The 13,982-nt window shown below is 36.2% G+C and overlaps 1 protein-coding gene across 3 annotated transcripts in view; it reads left to right on the forward strand.

The window, feature by feature from the left end:
- TEKT3 (tektin 3) overlaps positions 1–12,965 on the forward strand; it is a 65,591-nt gene extending 52,626 nt beyond the window's left edge. For all 3 annotated transcript variants that reach the window (XM_020966616.2, XM_020966615.2, XM_020966614.2), the window contains exons 7-8: positions 6,175–6,329; positions 11,107–12,965. In XM_020966616.2, the coding sequence (XP_020822275.1) occupies positions 6,175–6,329; positions 11,107–11,323 (372 nt within the window). In that variant the 3' untranslated portion in view covers positions 11,324–12,965. The remainder of the gene's footprint in view (positions 1–6,174; positions 6,330–11,106) is intronic.
- The last annotated feature ends 1,017 nt before the right edge of the window (positions 12,966–13,982 follow it).

A 13,982-nucleotide genomic window follows, 5' to 3' on the forward strand; every position in this document is an offset into this window, starting at 1 on the left:
ACTGTGGCTTCTATTCCCTCAAGCCCTCTGGTGTTTTTTTTTAAGTTTCATGAAATTTTTATTTTTTCACATAAATCTATTTTCTTTCCTCACTAGCTCCCATCCCTCATTGAAAGAAAAATAAAAATAAGAACCCTGTAACAAATATCCACAGTCAAGCAAAACAAATTCCCACATTGGGAATATAAATATGATGTTGGCCATGATATATGTATGTGTGTGTATATATGTGTGCATGTATGTATATATATATGTATATACATATATTATATATATATATACACACACACATATACATTTGTGTATATGTTTCTCAATCAGCATTCTGAATCTATCAACTGTCAAGAGGCAGGTAGTAATTTGTAATCATCTGTCCTCTGGAGTCATGATTGGTTATTGTGTTGATCCCAGTTCTTAAGTCTTTCAAAGTTATTTGTCTTTACAATGTTGTTTCAATCACATAAAATTATTCTCCTGCTTCTGCTCATTTCACTCTGCATCAGTTCATACAAATTTTCCTAGGTTCCTCTAAAATTATCTCCATCATTTCTTACAGAACGATATTATTTCATTAGATTCACTTATGTGCCAGTTGTTGAGCCATTCCCCAGTTGATGGGCACCCCTTAGTTTCCAGTTCTTTGCCACTACAAAAAGATATGCTATAAGTATTTTTACCCATATGGGTCATTTTCTTATTTCTTTTGTCTCTTTAATGTGTATCTAATAGTGGCATTGCTGGATCAAAGGGTATGTACTTATTCAGGAATTTTTGGGGCATGGTTCTAAATTGCTTTTCAGAATGGATTGCCCAATTGACAGCTCCATCAAGAATAAATTAAAGTGCCTATTTTCCCACCACCTTTTGTTCTTTGTCAGGCCATAACTCCTGCTCTACCTCTATGATCTTTTCCATATCTCAAGCCCTTGATGAATCAGTTCAGCTCTAAACTATGATCTATTCTTGAATCCCTTGCCCCTTTATTATATCACCAATCATACCTGACCAAATCCCAACCCTGGCTTGCTCCCACCATCTACCTCTTTAACTCCCATTTATATGCAATTGAACTGAGATGAAAAAAGTCACAAAACTTTATTGATTGAGTCACCAAAAATTTTGTGTTACATAAATTCAATTAGGACCTCACTGGAGCAAAACAATCCTTTTACACCTCCCTAACTGATTCACTGTCCCACTGATTCTCCCACTTTTTCCTTTCCTACACCCTCTCAACTGAGGTCCCCATCTCATACTCAACTCAGAAAAAAAGGGGGAGGGACATTTGACAAGAGCTCCTTTTTCCTCTTTTTCCTCATTTCATATTACTCAGGCATCCCCAACTATCTCCTCCTTCCCTCCTACCTCTAATGACATAGTTACCTTTCTCCATGTCAAGGCAAATCACTATACATGCATTTCTTTTCTCATTACCTCCAATCTTCTTCTTATGTCTCCATTATCTTCCCTACCCTCTCCAATCTGATATACCTCCTTATCTACTGGCTCCTTAAAGTACTGTTGCTTAAAAATAAGCCTTCTCTTTTGCCATACTTAAAAATTTCTCATTTGATCCTACTAAGTATGATCCTCTAACTCTCCTTCCCTTCTCAACCAAACTCCTTGAGAAAGCCATCAAAACTAGGCATGTTCATTTCCTCTCCTCCCACTTGCTTTTGAACACTCTGCAGTCCAGCTTCAGACCTTGTCATTCAACTGAAACTACCCTCTCCAGAGTTACCAATTACTTAATTGCCAGATCTAATAGTCTTTTCTCACTGCATCACTTGATACTGTTGATCACCACCTCCTCTTGGATACTGCACTCTCTAGGTTTTCACGACACTGTCCTCTTAAAATTCTCCGCCTATCTAGCTGACTGATCTTTTTCAATATCTTTTGCTTGACATTTATCCATGTTCTGCCCACTAATCATGGGTGACACCAAGGCTCAGTCCTAGGCCTTCTTATCTCTCTTAACTCTCTTTTATCATTTATACACAGATGATTCCCAGATCTATATATCCAACCCTATAGTCCCGTATCACCAACTGCCTTTTGAACGTTTCAAGCTGAATGTTTGAGGCATCTCAAGTCTAACATGTATAAAATAGATCTCATTGTCCTTTCTTTTAACCTATAATTTAAGTGCATTCCTCTAGTGGTGATGTTATTGTCTTTGCCAAGAAATGGATTAATTTATTCACTTATTTATTCATTCAATATTTAAAGAGTTTTTGTAATAATGAAGAGAGACACTATTTCATAGAGCTGATTAAACAAGCAGTTGCCACTCATGCCTTAAGTGATTCATTATTGCATGGAGGTAACCCTAGGATCATGAAGACAATGTCAACAATTTGCAAGTTCTAACAAACCCTACCAAGTGGGAAAGATTCTGAATAAGAAGAGTAACACCGTAACAGACCATAGCATGTCTGTCAATTACAGAGCAGCTGAGCTGAATTTGGAAAGGCCCGTCACCAGGTTAGCTACAGGGTAATGGAATTTTTTTTTTTTAAGCAAGACCTCACTATCTTCTCCCCCTTACCCCAACCCTCCTTCCTTCTTCCCTACTTCCTATTACTGTTGAAGATACTGCCTTCCTCTCAGTCACGAAGATTTGCAACCTCAGTATGATCCTTGACTTCTCATTCATCCCACATATCCATACTGCTGCTAAATCTTGTCACATCTACTTTCACATCTCTCATATGCATTTTCTTCTCTCCATTCTTGCAGGCACTATCTTAGTTTGGGCCCTCATCATATCTCACCTAGAAAAACCTGAAATAGCTTTCTAATTAGCCTCTGTACCTCAAGTCTGTTCCTTTTTTAATCCATTCTCCACTCAGCTGCCAGAATGATTTTTCTAAAGCCTAGTACCCATGGTACTGCTTTGCTTAATGAACTCCAATTATTCCCTATTACCTAGAATAAAGTCTTCTGTTTGACATTTAAAATACTTCATAACCTAGATCTTTTCTACTTTTTCAGCTTTATTACACTTATTACACTCCCCTCCACACAGTCTGTGATCTAGCTTCAGTAGCCTACTGTTTTTTTCACAGGATACTCCATCTCCCAACCACCTCTTGTATGCATACAGGTTGTCCCCCATGCCCCAAACTCTTTCCTTCAACTTACCTCCAAGTCCTTGCTTCCCTGGCTCCCTTCAAGACTCATATCAAATCCCACATTCTGCAAGAGGACTTACCTGTTCCCTTTCCTTTCTCTTCACTCCTCCCTCCCCACCTCCATGTTCCTTTTCCCCTACTGCTAATATCTTCCCCTCTCAAATTACCTGCCATATTCTTTGTCCATATCTTATATGCTCCTAGTTATTTACATCTTATCTCCCTTATTAGAAAATGAGATCTTTAGGGCAACTAGATGGTGCAGTGATTAGAGCTCCAGCCTTGGAGTCTGGAGGACCTGAATTCAAACTTGGCCTCAGATACTTGACACTTAGAAGCTGTGTGACCCTGGGCAAGTCACTTAACCTTGATTGCCCTGCAAAAAAAAAAAAAGACCGTGAGATCTTTTGAGGGCAGGTACTGTTTTTGCCTTTCTCTATCAGTATGCTTAATATGGTGCCTGGAATATATAGTAAGCACTTAGTCAACTACCATTAATTAAGTTCCTGTGCTAAATTCTTGGGATTCAAAGAAAACCAAAAGATAGTCTTTACTCTCAAGAAACTTACAATGTAGTGGAGGAGACTGCATTAAAACAACTATGTACAAACAAGACATATACAGGATAAACTGAAGATAGTCAACTGATCAACATGAAAGAAAAAACAGAAACAGCAAGACAACAAAAAAGAAAATAATGCAATGACCTCCTAAAGGAAGGATCAAATATGAAGAATAAAGAAAAGAAATACAGGCTTCTCCTGTCTGCTTCAAAAGCATCAGTCTTAATGATCTAGTCCACATGATACATGATACCAGTTCATAGTGAGTATCCCAATGTAAATCAGTGACAACGAGCAGGAGAAGCACAAGGATCATCAGGGATGCAGTACAGATGATGATACTTCCAGAATAGTCATAGATCCTTAACATGGTTTAGGGGCATCACTTCTAAGGTAGCTAAGAGGTCATTACCTTCTTGCAGACTTTCCTCAGTGTCAGAGTCTATACTGAGACTTACCTTGTATTACATCCATTCTATGTTCCCTTGGCCCTCATGCCAAGATTGTCGCCATCTTGGGTGCCCCATGGATGGAGAGAAAGAGGGATATCAAATATTGGCTCCTTCAGAGTTCTTTGCTGAGGGATTTCTCCCTTCTTTTGTGGTACCTGGAGAATAATGCAGAGCTACTCTCTTCCTTCCCCTCTTATTAGAAAACAAGGTACTTCCCACCTATGCCACTTCTTGATGCTCCAAACCTCCTTGTGAAAGAGTTGTCTGTTGACTACTGGGTGTTATGCTGATAGCATTGCGGAGTGACCGTATCAGTTCTAGATAAAAAGTAAGCAAAGACTATGATGCAGGCTTGCCAGCACTGTTGCTAGTACCGAGCATTGTCTCCTTGGTAAAAGCTCAAGTTCTGCTTCCTCTGCCACAGCCAAACTCCTCTGAAATGCTACCTTCTTTGCCAAGATTGAGCAATTCCTTAGGCTTCTACCATTGCCCCCCTCTGCCAGGTCTTGGGCATAAATGCAGGTTTGGGTTCTGCTGCTAACTCCCCTTACCTAGTCTACCCAGCTGATGAGGTCAGAAATGACTACAAAGGCAACTTCATGGGTTGTGGACAGCATGGCCAGAGCTGGGTCTCTTCCTGTCAGCGGTCATCCTTTCCAATTTAGAAACTTCTGTGACCTCATTCAATTGAAACTGCTCTCTCCAGTTACTAATGATCTCTTAATCTCCAAATCTAATCAGTTTTAATGAATCTAATGAATCTCCCCCTCTCCTCCTCCCTTTATTCTCTCTCTCTCTCTCTCTGTCTCTCCCCACCCCCAGTGAGTGGTAGTTGGAGGGCCCCTGTGGACCACACACTCAAAGCACCCTCCTCAATATTGCAAAAATGATGACTGCTTACATATAACAGCTAGACTATATATTGTAGCCTAAAGGAGTCTTCTTTTGCTTTATGTGTTTCCCTGAGTATAGGTCAGTCAATCAAAAAGAATTTAGTTAGTACTTACTATGTGCCAGTAACTGTGTTAAGTGCTGGAGATACTGGCAAAAACATGGTTGCTACCCTCAAGGAGCTCATACTCTAATGGATGCTGAATTGGATATTCCTAGCCTTTGTAACAGGCTTGTGAGTTCAGGATGTCAGGAACTCTTCAGTCAGGGCTTTTTGGCAGTAGAAGGAATTTTCTGGTAAACCCAGATCTAGGCTGAGAAAATTCTGGAAGTCTGGACTTAGGTCTGACTTAATTCAGTAAATACATGGGGAAAAGTAAATACTATGGAATGACGAAAGCAATTTCAGATGCTGGTAGTAAGCTGCAGGTGAAAGAGTATTGGACTGGGGTGGAGGGTCAAAAGAAATGGATTTCTCACCAGTCAAAGGAAGACAACAATGGATTAGGCTGTCTAACTCACTTATTTTTAGGTTCAGTTGAAATAACATATATGAACATACTTTGTAAAACTTTATGTACTATACAATATAAGCTATTTTATTATAATTAATCACCTTTACAAATTGCATATCTTACAATAGACTTGCCAGGTAAGTAGTATAAGTACTTTTTATTCCTATTCTACATATGAGGAATTGAAGTTCAGAGTAGTTAAATAACTTGTTAATTGTCACACACCAGTAGAGCTGATATTTGATACAGTCATGTGTCAATTAAGTTATTATTTTGCTGACACCTAATGAAAAGGATTTGCCCATTTCTTTTTACATTAACCTTCCCAACATTCAGGGGAATAGCAATGGAAGATGGCAGAGCTAAATATCTAAAAGGTGACAGATTTCTTAGTGAGAGTAAAATGGGATTCTGTCACACAGAATGGCCATAGAATGGTATCTTAGCTCTTTCTCAAATGAGATGGAGGAACAGTTTTGGAGTGAGGATTATGGTGAAGAGGAAAAACACTGGTAGCACTTGACATGAAGAAGCAACAACTTATAAGAAGAAAAGATCAGCTGGGAGAAAACTCCATGTAGAATTTAACGTTTATTTATATTTTATACTCTCTTAGACACTACAAGAAATCTTCCAAACTGAAATGGCCATAGAAGCAATCCGAAAAGCCATTCGGGACAAAGGAGCACCTTTGAAGGTGGCACAGACTAGACTGGATGAGCGTACAAGAAGAACAAATGTAGAACTGTGCCGAGATACAGCCCAATTACGGTAAGGCAGGTTCATGGTGCAAAGTGACTACTTATGAATGAAGAAAATACTTGTCATACTCTTCATTCATATTTGACTTCAGCTATTGTTGATTGTAGTTTTGTGCCTATGCTTACATGTTTATGATGTTTATTTTTTTTCCAAAGAAGAATTAATCATTTGGAAGGAGTTTGAAATGTTAAGTTTGAAATTTTTTTTAAGATAAAAATGGTTTGACTTCATTTGATGAGGTCTTGATGATATTGAAATGACTTAATCATAAATCTCAGAGTTTTTAGAATTATTATAGGATTTCCCTAGAAGGAAATTAAATTTGATTGTTTTATATGCATTTTACAGTGTCATAAACTTTATGGTACTTCAGTACAGAAGAGCATTCATTTCTATGACATACTAAACATTTCAAAATGATTTACAAAACTAACTTCTCTTATCAGTTTTAATGCTTAGCAAGTCTTAACAGTCATTTAGTTCTTCCTCACGTCTAACTTGAATTTACTTGCACTTTAAACCTATTTCAATTTATTCTGTCCTCAGTGGAAACATAAAATAGTGAATAATTAATATATGTGACTCATATTTGTTATCTCTCCCACATTTCCCTCCCTGGAAAAAAATCTTTGTACCAAATATTCAGTCAAGCAAAACTAATTCAAGCAAAACTAATTACTGCATTGTTCATGTCCAAAAATGTCTCATTGACACTTTGAATCTATTACCTCTGCTTCATAATCAGTTACCTGGACCATGGTTCCAAAGATCAGAGTTCTTAAGTCTTTCTGATTTGTTTGTCTTTATAATATTGTAATAACAGTTGTATAAATTGTTTTGGTTTTGGCTTATACAGGTGTTCCCGGGTTTCTCTGATATTGTTCCTTTGTTGTTCTTGTCAGTCATTCAGTCATGTTCAACTCTTTGTAATCCCACAACCATAGCATACTACCGAAGTCTGTCCAAGCTCATGTTCATTGCTTCGATGACCTTGTCTATCCATCTCATCCTCTGCCATCCCCTTCTCTTTTTGCTTTCAATCTTTCCCAACATCAGAGTCTTTTCCAATGAATCCTGTCCTCTTATTATGTGACCAAAGTATTTAAGCTCCAGCTTCAATATTTGTCCTTCCAGGGAACTTTCATCCCTTCATCCTTTTCATCCCTTTCATCATTTAAAAAAATTATGTAATCAAAAGTGTCCATTAATCTTTTGTGATCTTCTCTATCCCTATTATGTACTATCATGAACCATTCCCCACCCATAGATATGAAAGGAAATTTCTTCCTTGCTCCTCTAATTTGTTTATAATGTTACTCTTTTAGTCCAAGTCATATATACGTTTGAAGCTGTTCATGGCAAATGGTATGAGATGTTTGTATATGCCTAGTTTCTGCCAGACTGTTTTTTAATTTTCCCAGCAGTTTTTACTGAAGAGTAAATTCTTACCCCAATAGCTTGAGTATTTGGAAATATCAAACACTGGGCTTCTGTGTTCATTTGATTTTATACATTGTGTACACAGTCTATTTTTCTATTACTCTCTCTATATCTTAATCAGTTCCAAATTAATTTACAGTTTGCTGCATTGTAATATAGTTTGCTATTTGGTACTGCTAGACCTCCTTTCTCAGTTTTTTTTTTATTATTTCCTTTGAAATTTGTGACCTTTTAGTCTTTCATATGAAGTAATCCTTTCATAGTTCAATAAGTTTAGCACAGATAAGTAAATTAATTCAAAGAGTATAGTAATTTTATTTTATTGGCTCAGCCTACTCAATTAATCTTTATGCCTATTTCCATAAAGAGTATTCTAGAATTGTATTCATCTCATTCCTGTGTATGTCTTGGTAGGTATATTCCTAAGCAAGTTATACATGAAATTTCTCTTTCCATCCATTCCTGCTGGATTTGTTGAGAAAATATAGAAAGGATGACTTTTATGTGAATTTATTTTGCATCATTGAACTTTAGTGAAGTTTTTTAAATTTAATTTCCTTGACTCTCTAGAACTTGCTAAGTAAAGCCAGTAAAAATCAATACTTTTGTTTCCTTTTTAGCCTGTGATTATTCCCTTATTTTCTCTTACCTGTCATTGCTATAGCTTGTGTTTCTAGCACCACATCAAGCAGTAGTGTTGATAATGAACATAATTGCTTTATCCTTGATCTTAATTGGGAAGACTTCTACTTTATCCCTATTACATATAATGCTGGCTCTTCACTTTAGATAAATAATACATACTGTATTAAGTTCCATTTATTTCTGTTGGTGGGCATAACACCAGCATCCTCTTAGTTCACGTTCAATATTAGGATGAAATGAAGTACTTGAAAGTCATTGAACAGTTAAGAAAAGGAAATTAATTTTGCCCTAACATGACCAAAGATATATATAACAAGGATACCATGGCACTTAAAGGGGCACCAAATTCCTCTGGATGGGACTTTTTTATGCCCTAAGATGACCTAGAAACTGTATCAAGGGAGACCTGGGCCAACCACATTCCAGAGACAATTTAGTTTTCTTGGGAAAACTAATTCCTGTGGTAGAGAAATGGGGGAACCTGATCTAATTTTTTTTAAACAGTAGGAGGTATTGCATCTTTTCAAAAGAGTTTATTTTGTTTATGACCAATATATCCCTAAATCAACCCTTCCTCTTATTTCTCTCTCTCCTCTCCCAGTTTCCTCCTTTCCCCATTTGGTCAAATGTATTTCTATAATAAACTCTGTACGTGTTCCACCCTACTCTGATTGGTTCGTATGAAAGTGAGGTTTAAGAGACACTCAGTGCCCCACCCATTTCTCTGTGTGTACGCTTTACTTGTTCATACTGATTAAAGAAGATAATAAATTCCCCTACAGTTTGTCCTTCTTTCTTCCTTGATATATTCCTTTTCCCTTCCCTTTCCTATTTTAAGATTATATAAACACAACAACACTACTCCAAAGGTCTCTATTTTAATATAACTCATTTCATAAATCCTGCTGACATTTTGCTTCTCAGAGGAAACTTGTTTTTTTCTCCCTGTTAGGATGCAAACATTTCCTCCTTTGTTCCTCCAATCCCTTCTGATTGCTCACTTTTATTTTCAGTTTTTATGTTTCTCTTGACTCTTTTGTTTGTATTTCTAAATTTCTATTCAGTTCTGGGTTTTTTTTCATTTTTTCATGTTTAAAAGTCCTTATTTTATCAAAGGTCCATTCTTTTTCTCCTATAGGAGCATATATTCAATTTTTCTGGGTAAATTGTTCTTGGTTACATCTATTTCTTCAGCCTTTTGGAAAATTATATTACAAGCTCTTTGTCCCTCATAGGGATAGCCATTAAATTTTGTGTAGTCCTGACCGTGGCTTCTCAATTCTTGAACTTTCTTTCTGGATGCTTACATCTTTTCTTTGACCTTAAAGCTCTGGATTTTGGCTATGATTCCTAGGATATTTTCCCCCCCAACAGGTCAGCACTTGTCAGCATATATTTGATTTATTATTACCACAGATGTCCAAGGGGGGGTGTATTATCAAACAAACTGTGACTGATGAATGAACCATTCACATTTTCACTGTACTAGCCACTTGTACTTTAGACATTCATCACTTAACTTTGAGACAAACCCTTATGGGATCAACCAGAAAGGACGAACAGTCTTTGAATCTTTTCACTGGTCAGTCTTCTCACTGAACAATATGGGTTTTTGTCTACTGTCTGTAAATAGAAAGAGGGCACTTATACAATAAAGAAAGGGCTACAAAAGCTCTGAAACAAGAGTACTTAACCTGGATCTGTGAGCTTTTTTTTCCTTAATAACTATGTTTCATTATAATTAGTTTCCTTTATAATCCTACAAGTTCTATTTTATGCATTTAAAACATTATTCTGAGAAGGGTCAATAGGTTTCACCAAACTGCTTAAAGGGGTCCATGACACAAAAAGGTAAAGAGCCTCTGATCTAAAAGCTCCAGGAGGGTGGGTGACATGTCAATGGTTGATGCTTCCCAATTTTTCTGGAAGACATACCATCCAAAATCCCCAATGGAAACTCCTAAATGGTAAGACTGAGGCACTGAATTTTAAAGAAACAAGCTTTTAGGTGCCCTTCTGGGGGTAGTTTATGGTGAAAACCATCATAGTATAGTGGAAACAACACAAGATATGAAGTCAGTATTCCTGAATTCAAATCCCAGCCCTGCCACTTGTTTTCTCTGTGCTCTAGTTTCTTCAACTTGCAGGGAATTAGATGATCTCTAAAGTCTCTTCTTTAGGTAATATAAACCAATCATCTTGAGATGATAAGAAGAAGAATGTCTGTAGGTAATCACGATGGGCATTAGGAAAGCACAACAGAAAAAAATCAGAAAATAGAACAACTCTGCCACATCTCAGTGGTATTAGTCATAATGTTTAATTCAGTCCAGGGAAGCTAAGCATAATGCAGTGCTCAAAACCATAGGAAAAGCTAATCAGAGAATTTTTTGAGCAGAACCAAGAATACCATGTCAGAATAGTATTTTTGATTTGAGTTAGAGACTTGGAACTTGAACTCATAAGACTTCATGTCCAGTGTTCTTTCTACCATACCACATTATCTGCCCATCTTCCTATGACTCAATATTTATTTGTACTTGTGTGATCCAATACTCTATGAAATACTGTTTTATAAACATACATACAAAAACAATAGTAACTATATGTCCTACGATCATTCATTAAATAGCATATGAATTAAATTTAACTGGAAACCAGCCATGGGATCATGGAGCTTCTGTTTATTATTATTTTGCAGCCTTGTTAATGAAGTTCATGAAATTGATGACACAATCCAGAGTCTGCAGCAGCGATTGAGAGATGCTGAGGACACCCTACAAGCACTGGTCCATGCCAAAGCTATGCTGGAACATGACCTGGCTGTCAAATCAAACTCTCTCTTTATTGACCAGGAAAAATGCATGGGAATGCGCAAAAGCTATCCTAGCACTCTCAGGCTGGTGGGATACTCATAAATGTTTTTACCTGAGCATTTAATGCATTAAACAAAAACAAGACTCTGAGGGTTCTATTATAAGATTGTAAAAAAACAGTGTGAGAATATTTTAATTCATTAAAGAATACTCTTAATATAAATTAAATGATTCAGGTTTGTATTACCTTTTCCTTGTTGTTTCCAAGAAAAATGCATTCATAGTTTTTTTTTTTAGTGACTTCTATAGCCTTCAAGGGCTCTCAGAACTGTGTGGAAACCAACTCTCCATTCAAAGAATTTATAATCTAGCTAGAAGATGAGTCATAGACATGTGAAGATGCTTTACAATATAAGGCAATAAATAATGCTAAATAAGTGCTATAGATGGTAAATAGAGTTGGGGAAAATGAAAGGTGAGGGGTGGCAGTGAATAGGAAAGACTTGGAATTTGAGTGGGACCTTGAAAAGAATAGGTAGAATCTATATAAGTGGAAAGAAAAGGTAAAGGACCAATCCAGGTAGAGGGAAACCTTGAATAGAAGTGCAAAGATGGTAAATTAAAACTCTTCAAGGTACAGTGATTAGACCAATTTGACTGGACCCCTATTCAATAAACTCCATTTCCTCCCTTTTAGCTCTGGGGTTAAATAAAAATCAGCTGTTTGGTTTTTAAAAGCCTTTTATAACATGGTTCTTTCTAGCTTTCTAATCTTCTTATTAGACCTTACTCCCTTCCATATATTCTATAATCCAGTAACACTGACCTCTTTGCTGTTTCTCATACACAAGTCTCTGTATCTCCCAACCATTTGTTTTCACTGGTTGTCCCCCATGCCTAGGATTCTTTCCCTCTTCATCTCCTATTCCTGGACTGCCTAGCTTCAAGTCTCAGCTAAAAATCCCACTTTCTATAAAAATGGCAATGTTTCACCTCAGAGATTATCTTCATATTATCCTGTATTTATTTTATTTGTCCATGGTTGGTTGCATGTCATCTCCACATTAGACTCCAAACTTTTTGAAAATAGGGATTGTTTTGCCTTTGTGTCCCTGTTACTTAGCACAGTATCTAGCACATAGCAGCACTTAAATGTTTATTGACAAGTCAAGACTTGTTCAGGACAATATTGGAAGATATGTTTGGAAAGTTAAATTGGGAACAAATTATGGAGAGCCTTGAATGCCAAGTTGAGTTATTTGGACTTGCTTGTGTAGAATTTTTTAAAAATACAGCATTGGTTCCTATTTAGTGGTTCATGAACCCCTTAAGGACTAGTGAAGGTACAAGGGATTTGTGCTAAAAATGTTTAATGGAATCATAAGCAACAAATAATTGTTCAATTATGTTACAAATATGTGACAACATACATGTACATGTTTGAGACATTATATGTTTGCTTCTGCAGTTATTTGGAAATAATATAATTATGTACACAACAATTTTTGTATTCATTAAAAGATTACATCAAACCCTGACTGTTTATAACTAAGCATAAATATGTCCTTGCAGTTTATCAACTTGTCATCAAATTGTTTCCAAACCACCATTGAGGTTCAACATTTAAGTACAAAGTGATTCCCAGTGAGTGATCAGACACATGTGCACACCCTCAGTTGCATACTGCATATGGCAATAGAATAGCTCCCTCATTTCCTTCTGTTACCCTGTAATCATACCTCATCAGCTGTAATTATGATGTTACAAACATTTTCATTTTTTTAGCACAAATGTCAGAATGTTTGAAAATGATGATTGCTGGGCACACACATTATAGCTTCTTGAAACCATCACAAATATTCTGCAAAACAAACTTTATATTGCCTTTCATTGCAGTGTAAAGTTGTATTCCCATTTAAATGTATTCTCTACTTACTTTACTATTTTTCTACCTGGTAGATTTTCAAAGGAGCTGGTTGGCAATATTGGTCAGTTATTCAGTAGAGTTTCCGAGAGAATGTAGCTGGTGTGCCAGTGGTACAGAAAAAAAGTCATGTTTGAAGAGATTCTTCCTTATAAAGATTAGTTTATATATAAATATTGATAAAAAATAAAGCAATATGTGAAATTGAACTTTGCAATCACAGTTTAATATAACACTTGTTAACCAGTAGAAAAGTAAATATTTTATACTGCAACTATCCATTTTCATTAACTAATTAGGTAGCCATGTCTTGTGGAGTCCACATACACCAGTAATGGCATCATTTAGCTGAGAGTAGGAGGCAGGACAAAGAGAGAGGAGGAAGTGTCCCAATAGATAATAGTCTATTGTTACGATACAAAACCCCTTGGAAAGATACACATCTTCATCAATTGTGCTAGTACAAGATTATTACATATTTAATAAGTATTGAATGTAAAAAAAGAATTTTTGTAGAAATCTATTTTAAAAAAATTATGGCAGCCCTAATGGATTATTCAAGATATTGGAAGTGTTTTTTTTTAAAAAAAGAATATTAAAAGATGTATTAATGAGGAATTTCAAAATATTAATTTAGATTTAGCACACTGCAATGAGGAAATTAGTAAAAATTACTTAATAGGTCACAAATATTTGAGATACTTTTGTATTGTAATGTGAGAAGTATGGGAAAGGTTATAATGAAGGATACATTAAATTTGCTTTTTAATTTCTTAGAGATAATGTCTATGACCACAATGTTTAATTTCTGGAGAAATTCTTGCAAATAATGGCTTA

Source organism: Phascolarctos cinereus, unplaced genomic scaffold, assembly GCF_003287225.1.
Source record: "Phascolarctos cinereus isolate Bilbo 61053 unplaced genomic scaffold, phaCin_HiC Scaffold_5;HRSCAF=322, whole genome shotgun sequence".
Taxonomy (NCBI): domain Eukaryota; kingdom Metazoa; phylum Chordata; class Mammalia; order Diprotodontia; family Phascolarctidae; genus Phascolarctos; species Phascolarctos cinereus.